The 15,349-nt window shown below is 42.7% G+C and overlaps 1 protein-coding gene across 3 annotated transcripts in view; it reads right to left on the bottom strand.

Annotated features, from left to right (window-relative positions):
* MID2 (midline 2) overlaps positions 1-14,290 on the bottom strand; it is a 111,451-nt gene extending 97,161 nt beyond the window's left edge. The window contains exon 1 of one of the 3 annotated variants that reach the window (XM_030807291.1): positions 14,214-14,290. Coding sequence is in view for 1 of the 3 variants with exons in the window: in XM_003262172.3 (XP_003262220.2) it covers positions 13,579-13,582 (4 nt within the window). In the remaining 2 variants the exon portion in view is untranslated. Of the gene's footprint in view, positions 1-13,546; positions 14,149-14,213 lie in introns of those variants that run through there. The other 2 variants (XM_003262172.3, XM_030807292.1) reach the window with 2 other exon arrangements.
* Positions 14,291-15,349: the final 1,059 nt, after the last annotated feature.

The raw sequence follows: 15,349 nt of genomic DNA, 5'->3' as shown, positions 1-15,349 counted from the left end.
GTCAGGAGGTCCAGACCTTCCTGGCCAATATGGTAAAACCCTATCTCTACTAAAAACACAAAAATTAACTGGGCGTGATGGCGCTTGCCTGTGGTCCCAGCTACTCGGGAGGCTGAAGCAGAAGAATCGCTTGAATCCGGGAGGCGGAGGTTGTAGTAAGCCGAGATCATGCCACTACACTCTAGCCTGGGTGACAGAGCGAGACTGCAAAAAAAAAAAAAAAAAAAAAAAAAAAAAAAAAAAAAAAAAAACAAAAACAAAAACAAAAAAAACAAAAAAGAAACACCCAACTGACAAGAAACCAACCTCTTGGTAAATCTATCTATTTTTCCACAGGCATTTCTGTGCTGAACATACAGGTACCTAATTCTTAATTGCCTTGAGTCTTCCATTAATTAAAATACACACACATAAATATTCTAAGTTGGCTTTAACTAGGGAAAAATATAAAACATATCTTACTGACTGAAAATGTTAATCCTATGTATAGGAAAGAAAAAGGGCATCTTTCCTGCTTTTTTTTTTTTTTTTTTTTTTTTTTTAGACAAGGTGTCCCTCTGTCATTCAGGGTGGAGTGCAGTGGTACCATCTTGGCTAACTGCAACGTACTGCAACGTACTGCAACCTCCACCTCCTGGGCTCAAGTGATCCTCCCGCTTCAGCCTCCCGGGCTCTGCCTCCTGGAACTCCAGGTGTACGCCACCAAGCCCAGCTAATTTTTATCTATATTTTTTGTAGAGACGTGGTTTTGCCATGTTGCCCAGGCTGATTTTGAACTCCTGGGCTCAAGCAATCTGCCCACCACAGCCTCCCAAAATGCTGGGATTACAGGAGTGGGCCACATCGCCGAGCCCAAGAAAAACATTGTTTGCTTTTGAGTAGCTTTTGTTCATCATCTTGTCATCATTGAAGACTCTCATCAGAGCTTGAAAATTTTGCTCTGCCTTGATATTTGTTCAGGTATTGTCACAGGATACATAAATACTGAGTACAATTATACTTTATGTCTAAGTACAATAGATGTACACCTAAAAGCTGTTTCTAAATCAAACCTTTTAAATGCACTGAACTAACTACCTATTTAATGAAAATCTATATGAAATGAGGTTATAAAAGTGAAGAATCTTTTTGTAAATCAGTCACTCTCTCGGTTTAGTAGGTTCAGATGTTTGTACAGCCACTTTTTTTAAGTGAGACATGGTATTTTTCTTTTAGAATTTACAGGTGCTTGAAAGTTGTTGGCCAGTATTTTGTAGCTTATAACATCTATCAACGTTCACCTATACAGATGAAAAAGTAAACAATTAAAATGTACATACGTCATTGAATCTTGGAATTGGAAGAGACTTTTGAGAGATGAAGATTCCAACTTCCACTGACAGCAGGAATATTGCCTTAGAGAGCTCCATTTGATATATTACTCAGATTCTCAAACTCAACATGTCTATAAATGAACTTGTTCTCCTCCTCACCTCCACAAAACAAAACAAACAAAAAACACCTGCTCCTCTTCTGATTTTCCCTGTCTGGTGAATATCACCATCCAAGCCTAGAAATCTAAGAGATCTCTCATCTACATGTTTTTATCACCTCAACCACTGGTGGCTTCCAGAACATTCTGTTTTATTTCACTTACATAGCTGTATCTCCAGCTAACTCTTCCTTCTCCTTGAGGGTATCAACTATTTTATATTTTCATTCACAGCACAAGTTTGTGCTTCACACAAACTGTATTCAATAATTGTTAATGAAGCATCACTTAAACTAGGAGTAAGAAGGGGTCTAGCATTCATTGAGCATCTCCTGTATTCTGAGTACTATGTTAAGCACTTTACACATTATTTCACTAATTCTTTCAGGAAACTTGTGAGGAAGTTACTATTACTGTATCCACCTTACAGTTAGGAAACTGGGGCTTAGCGTCATTAAATAAATCATCCAAAAACATACATACTCAGAGCACAGGTCAGTATAATGCCAATGCCTGTGCTCTTTTCCCTACACCTTTATTTCAATCATCTCACCTCCTTCACTGAGGTTTATCTGGACCACTTACAAGACGGTTTTTTTTTTTTTTTTTTTTTTTTTTTGAATTCTGGAAATCTTTACTTTGGTATATTTAACATAGTTTATAGAGTTTTTTTTTTTTAAAAAAAAAAAAACAGCATGTTTCTACTTCTATTTTTATCTCTCTCTGTCTCTCTTACTTTCTCTGAATCTGCCTATTTCATTCTGAGTCCCTTCCAGAATCATATCTCTGTCTTCTAGGCCCATCTCCACCTCACACTGCACTTCTATTACTATCTCTTCTAGAACTGTATGCCTGCATTCCTCAATGTCTGTGTTGGAAGCTACCTGGGTTGGTCAGATGTACTGCTGAAAGCCATGTCTATGTATGCTGAAAACTATATAAAAACAATTAGAGTACCACAGCTTTCCTAAGGCTTAAGAGGGTGCCATATAAATTGTCCTATACAGAGGAAAAGCTCTTAAATTTTGCTTGGAAATCTAAAATTTGTTTCCAAGTCAGTGTGATACTTGAACCTCATTATGAAATTAAGCTTGGGAAAGCATGCTATGGGTCAGGATTGCTTTGGGTAAGGTCAAAATAGGATTTATTAACCGGGGACTTCTGAACTTCCTAGAACTGTTTGCACAATGTGGTTTGTATGTCATATATGCATTTTTCCTGGGGAAAGGGTTGCTCATAGCTTTCAAAAGATTCTCAAGAGTCTTTGAAAGAAAAAAAGCCAATCATTAGTACTCTAAAATAACCTACCTTATTTCAGCTCTGTAAAGAATATTAAGGCCGGGTGTGGTGGCTCACGCTTGTAATCCCAGCACTTTGGGAGGCCGAGGCGGGCGGATCACAAGGTCAGGAGATCGAGACCACGGTGAAACCCCGTCTCTACTAAAAAATACAAAAAATTAGCCGGGCGTGGTGCCGGGCACCTGTAGTCCCAGCTACTCGGGAGGCTGAGGCAGGAGAATGGCATGAACCCAGGAGGCAGAGGTTGCAGTGAGCCGAGATTGCACCACTGCACTCCAGCCTGGGCGACAGACCGAGACTCCGTCTCAAAAAAAAAAAAAAAAAAAAGAATATTATAAGATAGTTACTGCCTCTTGCTTATTTTAGCTTTTCTATACTGTTTCAAATCTGTTTGATTTTTAACTATCATATATTAACTGTTTTAGCCAATTTTTGGGAACTGAATACTTTTATCAACTTCTTCAGACATGTTCAATCATCTCTCATTTATGAGGCTTTCTTGTTCTGGGTACTCCTAATATTTTAGAATCCTTTCAATTATCCCCCATTTTCCTTACCTTTCTGGTTATCCAAGCACCTGAACAATACCCTTTATGTGCATTGTCTCATTTACTTCTCACAACAACTCTCTAAAACGTAGGTATTATCATTATTATTTTTTTTTTTTTAAAGTAGGCTGGGTGTGGTGGCTCACGCCTATAATCCCAGAACTTTGAGAGGCCGAGATAGGCAGATCACAAGGTCAGGAGATCGAGACCATCCTGGCCAACATGGTGAAACCCCGTCTCTACTAAAATACAAAAAATTAGCAGGGGTAGTGGCGCATGCCTGTAGTCCCAGCTACTCGGGAGGCTAAGGCAGGGGAATCGCTTGAACCCAGGAGGCAGAGGTTGCTTGAGCCGAGATCGTGTCATTGCACTCCAGCCTGGCGACAGAGCAAGGCTCCGTCTCAAAAAAAAAAAAAAAAAGTAACTTGTCCAAGGTCACATTTGCTTCTAAGTGGCAAAACTAAGAGTCAAACTTAGGATAAAACTTTAGAAATGAACCTATATATATCTATGGTCAACTGATTTTCAACAAGGGTTCCAAGACCATTCAATGGAGAAAGAATACTCTTCAACAAATGGTGCTTGGACAACTGGATATCCACATGCAAGAGGATGAAGTCGGAGTTCTACCTCATATCATTTATTAAAATTAACTCACAACAGATCAATGATCTAAATGTAAGAGCTGAAACTATAAAACTCTTGGAAGGAAAGATAGGCATAAATCTTTGTGAACATAGGTTAGGCAGGCAACAGTTTCTCAGATGACACCAAAAGCATAAGCAACCAAAGAAAATATACATAAATGGCACTTTATCAAAATTTAAAATTTGAGTGCTGCAAAAAGCACCATCAATGAAGTAAAAAGACAACCCACAGACTAGGCGAAAATATTTGCAAATCATATTAATATATCTGATATAGGTCTAGTCTCTAGAAATGTACTCTTACAACTCAACAATAAAAAAGATAAGTAACTCAATTTAATAGTGGGCAAAGGATTTCAATAGATTTTTTCCAAAGAAGATATACAAATGGCCAATAATCACATGAAAAGGTGCTCAACATAATTAGCCAGTAGGAAAATGCAAATCAAAACCACATTGAGATACTACTTCACACTAAGAAGGCTATAATATAATAAAACAAAACAAACAAAAACTGGAAAACAGCACATCAGCCAGGATTTGGAGAAGTTAGAACCCTCATACATGGCAGGTAGAAATAAAAAATGGTGCAGCTGCTTTTGGGAAATAGTTCGACAGTTCCTCAAAAGGCTAAATGTAGAGTTACCATACAATTCCTCTCCTAGGTATATACCCAAAAGAATGGAAAATGTGTTCACTCAAAAATTTGTACACAAACGTTCATAGCAGCAGTCTTCATAGTAGCCAAAAGGGAAAAGCCCAAATGTCCATCAACTGATGAAAGGATAGACACAGTCGAATATTACTTGGCTATAAAAAGGAATGGAGTTCTGATACATACTTCAACATGGATGATCTTTGAAAACAGTAAGTAAAAGAAGCCAGTCATAAAAGGCTCCTTTTGCATATGATTCCTTTTTTATGAAATATCCAGAATAGGCAAACCCATAGGAACAGAAAGTAGATTAATGGTTGCCAGGGGCAGGGCAGGGGAGAATGGGGGATGAGGAGTGATTGCTAACAAATATGGAGTTACTTTTTGGGATGATGAAAAGGTTATAAAATTAGATAGTGATGATGGTTGCACAACTTTGTGAAGATACCAAAAACCACTGAACTGTATACTTTAAAATAGTGAATATTATGGCATGTGAATTACATCTCAATTTTTAAAGAAGAGATTCAATCCCAGGCCTGTCTGACTCCAGGGTGTAAACAGTAAATCACTATACTATACTAACAACTGTGTGATTATGTAGCATTTATAAACTCTATTGGATTGCTTGTTCCTTTCAATTGTTTTTCTAGGTCAATGATTCCCTGTCTAGGTTTTGCAATACCCTGGGATATCTCTAGTGATCAATGAGTGTCACAAAATTCTCAGCTCCCAATTCTTATTCACTTTAAAAAGTATATAAGTGACTCCTGAAAAATATTTGACTCCTATTATCATGAAATACTTTTAGCAGGAGGAAGTGGCATGACAAAAATTAAACAATGGCAAACTGTTGCAATTTCAGAAAGTTTGTGAATCACTAATCTATACAGAGTTAGAGAGTATGCTAAGGATGAAGACAGGATGTGAACCTGATAGGGTGCAACTCAATGACAGGTAATCTTGAAAGTTTTTACAATTTGTCATAAAAACGCATTGATGAAATACCTGAGAGGGCAGAACCAATTGCCATATTAAGAAACAAATGTCCACATCCACACACTCTGATTAGTTCCCTTCCAAACCATTTAGTTCCTGCCATATATAGTCAGATATGTATGTTTGTTTCTGTATGGCTTTTCTTTACCTTGCACCTTACTACAGGGTGAGACCTCTGAAAAAAGAAGTCGATGAGCATAAACTAGAAGAAGGTACCATCAGGCTGTGTAACTGGGTAGAAATACAAAAGGAGTTTTGATGAAGGTGACTAAGATAAAAAATAATGGGTCTGGCGTGGTGACTCACACCTGTAGTCCCAGCACTTTGGGAGGCAGAGGCAAGCAGATTGCTTGAGCCTAGGAATTCGAGACCATCCTGGGCAACATGGCAAGACCCCATATCTACAAAATATACAAAAATTAGCAGGGCGTGGTGGCATGCACCTGTGGTCCCAGCTACTTGAGAGGCTGAGGTGGGAAAATCGCTTGAGCCCAGTAGGTCGAAGCTGCAGTAAGCCGTAATTGTGCCACTGTATTCCATCCTGGGTGACAGCATGAGACTTTGTCTCAGAATAAATAAAAATAAAAAATAAATTTAAAAAATTAAAATTTTTTAAAAAGATAAAAAATAATACATCCTACACTTATGAAATAAAAGACTGATTTCAGCATTTCCTCCAAATCTAGCCTTTAGCTAACTCTGATCAAGAGAGAAGTTGTGATCTGTACTTTGCATAATTCTATTATTTCAAAGGTTACTTGAGCATAATTAAATGCCCACTTAATTAACAATTATTATTCCATCTAGTTTTTTTTCTTCCGGGTCTGCAAAGCATGGATCTGAGCTCTCACTACCTTCCTGAGGAGTTATAGTATTCCCTTCACAGAAAATCCATCAGTGTGAAACCAAGCCTGATCTCTGGGCTGTAGATTGAGAAATGAGCTGAGCTGTAAGTTTAAAAAAATAATAATATAAAATAAACATTCTTCAGGATATTAAAATTAATGTCCCATGAGTTCTTCCTTAAAGTATTAGAAACTGTCTCCCTGCCTTGGGGTAAGGAGCAAATGAGTCCTGGCCTAGTCTGATGTTTCCTCAACTGTAAAATGTTCAAGCTAAACTAGAATCACCAGATGATCTCTTTAAGATGCTTTCCAGCTCTGACATCCTATTATTATAGAGCTCTTTCTATCTGTTACCACATAAAAAGACACCTTGGATTATTGTAAACTAGCTCCTAAAAACACAACTTTTATTTATTAGTGTGACTAGGAAGGCTAACAAGTGATAGACATCATAGCCACCAGAGCAGGACATAAACAAAATGCATTACTAAGGTGCTCAAAGTACAGTGGTTTTTGTCTGTTGTATCTCAAAAAAGATATAATGGATGTTCCAGAGGACAACTAAAGGGGAGGAGAGTTCCACGGGAATATAAACTAATGAGAATATATTTGGGGACTGTAAAAGAAACCAAAATCCAAATTCCAGAACACCATGATTAGAAAAGAACCCCTTGAAGCTCAAAGCAGATCATTTTGGAACACAAAAGGCAGCCAATGCATTGAATTCACACGCTGTAGGATAAGAACTGAAAATAGAAACCTAGACAGAAGAGGCTAGGTGGTCAGTAATAATAATCAATAAAAGCCACCTTACATTTGTATATCATTTTATACTTTTCAAATTATTTCAAAGCCGTTATCTCATTTGACCCTCATAATACAGCCTGGTTGTAGTCCTGGATCTAAACCAAATTAGCTGACCAATCCTAGGTACATTTAAACTCTTTGGGCCACAGCTTTTTCATCTATCAAATGAAAAATACCTGCCCTCCTCCCATTTGTGAGGATCAGATGAGAATAAAATAAAAGTATTAGTTTACTTTACAAATACAGGTATTCTCATCATACATTCATAGATTATAGAAACAAAGCAAGTTATTAAGAAAAGCCAAAAATGTTTGGAAATTCATCCCAAACACATGGTTGACATAATGGCAGACAATCACACTCCTCCACAAGACTTCTGGAAGATCATGGGACTGATCATGGTATTTGTTATGCTCATGTCTTCCCTTTTAGACTGGGATCCCCACCCCTCTCCAAGTGAAGGGCTGTCTCTCTTCTTTTCTCTTAAACTTTCATCCTGCACAGGGAGGACTCAGAACTGGAGGCTGATTACCGACTGGCAGAGAGCACCAGAGCCAGCTCCTGTCTAATAGGTTATTAAAGCCTACTTAATACTTTACAGTACACGGAATTAATGTATGTTCTTTTCAATAATTAGTTTTTAAATCCAAACATTGATTATTTTATACAATATAGTCATCATATAAACATTAAAATGAGTATCAAAATAGCAGAACTAGAAGTCCTAAATCTGCTACAAACCCAAAAGGTTAATCCAAGTAACCAACAAACGGATTTGCCAAGGTAACACATGATAATTGACAGGAATCCTAAATACAATTCATAACACCTGTATCTTAATGCAGATTACACTGGCAGTTGCAGGGTTGAGGAACAAATGGAGAACAAGCTTAATTTACCTATGACTACTGGTACAGCTTTCCATCTCCTCTAGGATTGCTTTTCCTAACCTCTGTTACCCAACAAAATATTTGTAAGTTTTTAAATGTTCAGTGGTTCACCTGGACAGGCAGTCATCTACACAATAAAATTGGCAATATATGTATGTAGGGCACGTTATTGAATGTTAGGCTGAGAGGACCCCAAGTTCAGGTCAGAAACAAGGGACAGAGAACAGAGGCCTATTTGAAATCAAGCTTCTACTTCCCTGGGAACCACATGGATCCTAGCAACACTGAACAAAGGGCTATAGACAAAGTGATCAAGGATCTGGACCGTAAACCATTTTTCTATCTCTGTGCTGTATATATTAAGACACTTCACTGTCATGAATTAGCATTGTCTGCCATGCCCATACATTATGCTCCTATCCAGGCAAGTTGCAAATACTGGGATTTCATGTTTCAGGACGATTTCAGATTGTATGATGGGTTTATTATCAGATTGTTTGGTCTCTGTAAGACGATGATCCGGAGACTGGGGATGCTGTTCATCAACCAGCAGAGTCTGACCTATGGGAAGGAAGCTGAGACAAAGCCCAAGGTCAGGCAGCCAGAGCTCTGCAGGGAGGCCAGAACCCAAGTAGGATAACGCTTACAAACGATACTTTGCCAACCCACTTAGGCTGAACCAGCATCCTAGAGTGTATTCAGGTGAATCCCACAAAGAAAAGGAAATAATGGGATGCTGGCACATTACTCAAAATCCCTCCACCACCCACACTTTAAGCATCTTATACCATCTAGTAGTCTTAGTAATTTATAGAATTTCTAAAAGAAAACTCAGCATCTGGGAGATTCATCATCAAAACGATTATATCTGCCTATGGTCATAAAGAAGGGGAAGACAGAAAGAGAGAAACAAATAAAAACAGCCACAGACTACTTAAGCCCACAGAAAACTCTTAGCAGAGTTTTAATACATGAAAGTGGAGAAAGGAACATATTTAATATATTGATCCGTGGATGAGAAGGTAAATAAAAAGGAGATTAGCTATCTGCACAAGAAGATAATTACAGCTGGAATTTCTTGTCTCAACACCACTCATCTGGTCTTCTCACTTGCTAGCATGACCCAACACACTGGTTGAGAAACACTTTTCTAGTCTGTTCTGTACACTGCTTAGTGATGAACACAATATTTTTTGAGAGACCTGAAGTACAGATGTTAGTGCAACACCTTCTTGGTATCAAAATTTCATTCATCAAAATGTAAACAATTTTGAATTATCCAAAACTGTTGTATATCCAGTATCAACATGTTACATCTCATATTTTGATGATGCAATGTTCTAAGTCAAGACACCCAGCTTAATGAGTAAGGAGCGCTTCATGAACACAGAGCTTCATTCTTGCTTTTCTGCCAAAGAAAGGACAAAAACTTAATGCTAAATGGAAATGGAGCACCCGCTGGCCTCTACTAGCAGCCGAGCCCCATGGCCCAACAGCAAGGATATTACCAAGATACATAAAGATTGAATGGCAGACACACACAAGACCAAGCAGGTACTTCCAAGAGCAGCCATTTGAGACATATTCTGTGCCCACAGCCCTATCTTCACCCTTTTAAGGGCTCTATGTCCCTGTTTGAATAGACAGAGCTTGAGTTCTATGGGATAGAATGAGAAGACAACATTCTCTCCTCTTTACCAAGCCAATGAGGTTTGCTGAATGATGAAGACAGACATACTCCTTGTGTAGTTCCCTTGTCAATTATTGTGGTGTCAGCAGATTTTATGGGAGGAGGGATGAAGGAATGGACAGGCTCACTACTCAGAGCAATATTTGGATGCAATTGTGAGACTCCACTGGCACTACTTTAGGATCTGCGAGTTGAATCAAGTTGCTCTGCTCTTAGGGAAGGGATTAACTAAATCAATTTTATCTAAATCAATTTGCACCATTCAGATGATATGTTCATAAAGCAATCAAGTCACTCTGATTTACAGGAGTACTTCCCAGAGGTGGCCTTGCAAGGTACAACATGCCAGATGAGAATTCTAGTAGTCATGAAAACAAATAAGAGGGACACAACCACCCTTTCATGTCCCTAGCCTCTACCCACGTCCTGCACAACCCCTCTCTGACCTAATCCTGGAGTTGCAAGTATGGAGTTTGGCCTGGAACAAGCAGGAGGCCAAAATACTGGGCTAAATCTGGGGCCTCAGTCCAATCAGCAGAGGTCCTCTGCACATTATAGGTGCTTAATATTGTTGACTCTGCTACTAGGTGCTAATCAGGCTTATATAGCCATGCCCCAAATTATTTATGCCACTTTTCATTAGAAACTAACAAACTGCCCCCATATAGGCTAAAAAATGGGTGAGGTTATGTCTTCAGATTAGTTTGACTCAGATTGTTAGGTTAGAGTGCATTAGAAATGATTCAAGCCTCAACTTAAATGATCATTATTACTCTGTATGCCTAGTTGTATGTATGTTTTCGTTCAGTTGAACATGCACTGGAGAAAAAACAGATTTAGGATCTAAGTACAATGATAAGATTTGGCTCTGGGGGTGGGAGGCTAAAGGTTTTCAGTAAGCTAAGATTCCTACTACACCCAGTCAATCCACTAACTCAGTAAAAGGTAAAGGAAGTGCTTTCTTTGAAAAGTATAATGTTGGCTGGGTGTGGTGGCTCACACCTGTAATCCCAACACTCGGACTTGGCAGGTGGATCCCTTAAGCTCAGGAGTTTGAGACCAGACTGGGAAACATGGTGAATCCTGTCTCTACAAAAAATTCAAAAATTAGCCAAGTGTGATGGTGTGTGCCTATAGTCCCAGCTACTAAGGAAGCTGAGATGGGAGGACTACTTGAGCCAGAGAGGTCAAGACTGCAGCAAGCCATGATCACACCACTGCACTCCAGCCTGGGTGACAGAGCGAGACTTCGTCGCAAAGGAAAAAAAAAGCATAATGCTGAGGGTTTACAGAACCCTTTCATCTTCAAAGGACCAAGTCAAGACTAACAATACCCAGTACACAATATTATAGCTTTTACACAAGTGCACCAACCATGAAAGAAAAGTCATAGGAATGTCCTAAAGCCATAAGCCAATGTATCATCAGATTTGGGATGAACTCTGATCTTCTTGACTCCTGGACCTGTGTTTTAACCACTACCTTAGCTATTCTTGCATTGCCTTAAAGAAATACCTGAAATTGGGTAATTTATAAATAAAAGAGGTAGGCTGGGCATTGTGGCTCTCGCCTGTAATCCCAGCACTTGGCGAGGCCCTCAGATAGCTTGACCTCAGGAGTCCGAGACCAACCTGGGCAACATGGCAAAACCCCATCTCTACAAAAAATACAAAAATTAGCTGGGTGTGGTGGCATGCACCTGTGTTCCCAACTACTTGAGATGCTGAGGTAGAAGGATCGCTTAAGCCCGAGAGGTGGAGGCTGCAGTGAGCTGTGAACGTGACACTGCACTCCAGCCTGGGTAACAAAGCGAGACCCTGTCTCAAAAAAAAAAAAAAAAAAAAAAAAGAAAAAAAGAAAAGAAAAGAGGTTTAATTGGGTCATGGTTTTGCAGGCTGTACAGGAAGTGTGATGCCAGCATCTGCTTCTAGGGAGGACTCAGGAAGCTTACAATCATGGAGGGAGGCGAATGGGCAGCAGGAGATTCTCACATGGTGTCAGCAGAAGCAAGGGAGAAAGAGAGTTGGGAGGAAGTGCCACACACTTTTAAACGACCAGACCTCAGGAGAGATTACTCACTATCACAAGGACTCACAGTCAACCAAGGTGATGGTGCTAAACCATTCATGAGATATCTGCCCCCATGATGCAGTCACCTCCCATCAGGCCCCACCTCCAACACTGGGGACTACATTTGTACACAAGATTTGGGCAGGGATAAATATCCAAACTATATCAAACACATAAATCAAGTTGTGAGGAGCAATCAGGAGAAATCTAATTCACATTACATATCCATGTTAAGTTCATTGATTGGGCAGGAATATATAAAAATGGCAAAGACAGTTTCTCCCTCAGTACAGTCATGAGAGGAGACAGACGGGGGTGTGAGGGTCGGAGGTGGGCAGAGGGAAGCTAACCATCTGGGGTAGAATGAAACCACTCCCCAAACAGAAGAAAAGTAGGGGAGGAGAACTCCCTATTCAGCAACTCCCTTCTATTGGAATATTGACAGAGAACTGATTAGAGTACTGGGATGGAGCAGAATGGGGTTAAAGGCAGCCCTTCTGGCCCAACTTGAGAATCAGAGGGATCAACCCACACACGGTACTTCTCTATTTAGTTTCCAATATATTCCTTTATAAGGGCTCATCCTCAGAGACACACAACCATCACCATCTATCCACCCCACACTCAGAAATCCTCAAAAAGGCAAAGTGGTTGAGAAGTAAGATGCTGCATGGCTGGGAGGCTGGGAGTGCGCACGTTGATGGGGAAAGGCTGGGGTCCAAGGGGCTCTGCTGGGGGATTTGGGTAGGCAAGTAAGTGTTGTGACATAGGAAGGTGAGTGATCATGAAAACGGGTAGGAGACCGTGGAAGAGAGCAAGTAAAGAGTACAACGACTCCAGGATTTCAATTTCCTGCTCTGAGAAGAAACACCTCTGAAAAATAATGTGCAACACACGAAGTGCTAAGTAACCTAAACCTTATCATCACCAGTAATGTTTCTGTAAATCTAATCCGCCGTTATTTACTTAATTCTTACAAGGCAGGAATGGAAAATCCCCACTCTCCCTGGTTGCGTCGCAGTCTGTCCTGTGGACATATGTAAGTTTTCCCTCTCCCCCACAGAGCTGATTTCACAGCTAGGCCAGAAATAAGGAACCATCCAGACGGAGACTCGAGGATCGCTCCCCTGGCAGAAAAGGGATTAAGTTTCACCGGGCCTCCCCGCCGGCAGGGCGTCCGCAGCCACGCCGGCTGCTGCGACAGCACCGCCCGGTAGACGGCCGGCCAAGGGGCGACGCCTGGGCCGAGGAGGCTGCCGGCTGCGGGACCGTGGGAAGGCGGCCGTGCCCTTTCCCAGACTCGCGCCCAGGCGCCGGGGGATTCGCTTGACTGCCCGCGCCCGGCCCGGCCCGGCCCGGCCCGGCTGCGCAGAGGCCTCTGCCGCCCCCGCCCCGCACCCCGGAGTGCAAACTCCGTCCCAGGAGGGCAGTGGCAGGAACCCGGGCCCCAACAGCATGACTGAGAGCCGGAGCTGAGCTGGGGCCCCGGTCGCCGTCTCGAGCCTCGCGGGCCCCATCACCCTGCCTCGCCGAGCCGGAGAGCCCTCGGCCAACGCCGGGCCCCGGCGGCACCTGAAAAGCGGCCGGAGCCGGGGACTAGCCCTGCGAGGGCTACGACGCTCTACCTCCAGGGCCGCGGCGAGGGGGCGCGTTTTACCCATAGCGTTCCCAGGTGCCAGCCATCTCCTCCGCTCGCTCGAGGGCGCTGGGCTCTCGTCTGCCTCCGCAGCGGGTTGGCTCGGGCTCCGGCGCGAGCTCCCGGGCCCCGGTCGCCGCCGCCGCCGCCGCCACCACTCTAGGCCGCCGCCCGCCTTCGCCGCCGCTGCCGCTACCGTCGCCGACGCCGCGCAGCAGCCGGGATCCGCCAGCCTGCGCGCCCCGCAGGGGATAGCACGGCGGCCGCGATGCTACCGCAGCTGGGCCTCCCGAGCTAAACTTAAGAGTTTTCGCCCCTCAGTCCAGGGGCAGCACCATGACACCACGGCAGCACCACACTGTCATTTCCGCCGCCGCAGAGGAAAAAAAAAAGGCAATCCCTTCCAAAAGGGAGGCGGAGTGGGGGCAAACGGGGCTGGGGCTGACACCCCAAGGGAGCACTGGGAAGGGCCCAAGAAGAAGGGGCGCTTGGCCACCTTCCCAGGCTCACCTTCCGCCGCCCCCGCCACTCCCAGCTCCCCCAGCCCTTCCTCTGGAGGCACGTTTACATGTCTTCTCCCCTGGCAGGAGTGACCGGAGAAACCTGAGCAAGCAAAGGCAGCCGGTGGGTGGGGCTCGGGTTACTACTGTACCTACCAGCTGATTCCAGCAGCCTTTTCTCCAGCGCCCTGTCATCTTGAAGGAAGACACACCGAGAGGGACCCGGGCGGGTGTGCGTGTGTGTGTGTATGGTGTGTATGTGCGTGTGTGTGTGTGTGTGACAGAGCGACAGAGAGCAAAATGTGTGTGAAATGCAGAAGGAAGACTATGGCTAAACTCTTCTCCCACTCCCCACTCCCCCTGTCCCCCAGCCCCACAAACTCCCAGGTTAGAACAACGAAGAGGCCTTTGCAACCGGTAATAAGAAGAGAGCGCCGGGTCCACCGCACAGATCCTCCCTATGTAGCTGCTCTATGCAAAGTTAACTACAGAGTAAAACAAAAATAGTGGAGGAGATAGAAAAGGGCAGACAATTGAAGGAAACCCAACCTCTCTTTCTTTTTACAAAGAGAGAATGGCTGTGTTTTATTGGCCTCGGGCAGAAGTTGTGGAGGTGGATTAAAGCCATCAAAAGAAAAAAAAAGTAGGATTTTTCTTGTACCTTCAAATTGTTGACCAGTAAAACAAGAGGGTCGTTACCACATGGACAATGAGGCAGATGCAAGCTATCCAGGTATTCCAGGTCCCTAATAAGCTAATTGGTCCATTTGGAATCCAGGATCCTCCCATTGGTCTGGAGTCAGTCTGTTTGCTGACCTGTCATTGGCTCAGAGACCACCACCCCACTGAAAAGGTGGATGGGAGAGGGAAAGAGCAGGAAGCCCCATAAGAGACTCTGTTTCTAACCTGGGGCAAAAAGGGAGAAGGGGAAAGAAATGAGAAAATGGGAGGACTCACCCCAGCACACACACACACACGCCTCCCACCATTGTGCGTAGGAACAAGTCCAGAAAAATTGAGGTATCTCTTGGTATATCCCTTCAGAGAACCAACAGTAATCAGTCAACACTCCTGTTAAACAATGTGCTAGAGAGCACTGAGGTGGAAACCAAGGCAAAAATCACAACCAGGCTCTCCTGATGAAAGTCTGGCCCCTAAGAGAAGTAAAAGTAAGTCACACTTAAAGCACAGGCAACAAAAGCAAAAATAGGTAAATGGGACCATAAAACTTTCAAACATCTGCACAGGAAAGGACACAATCAACAGAGTTGAAAAGCAACCTACAAAATGAT

The sequence above is a fragment of the Nomascus leucogenys genome, chromosome X (assembly GCF_006542625.1).
Source record: "Nomascus leucogenys isolate Asia chromosome X, Asia_NLE_v1, whole genome shotgun sequence".
NCBI classification, from domain to species: domain Eukaryota; kingdom Metazoa; phylum Chordata; class Mammalia; order Primates; family Hylobatidae; genus Nomascus; species Nomascus leucogenys.
The sequence above is the reverse complement of the archived record's forward strand: the minus strand, read 5'-3'. Positions and strand labels throughout refer to the sequence as shown.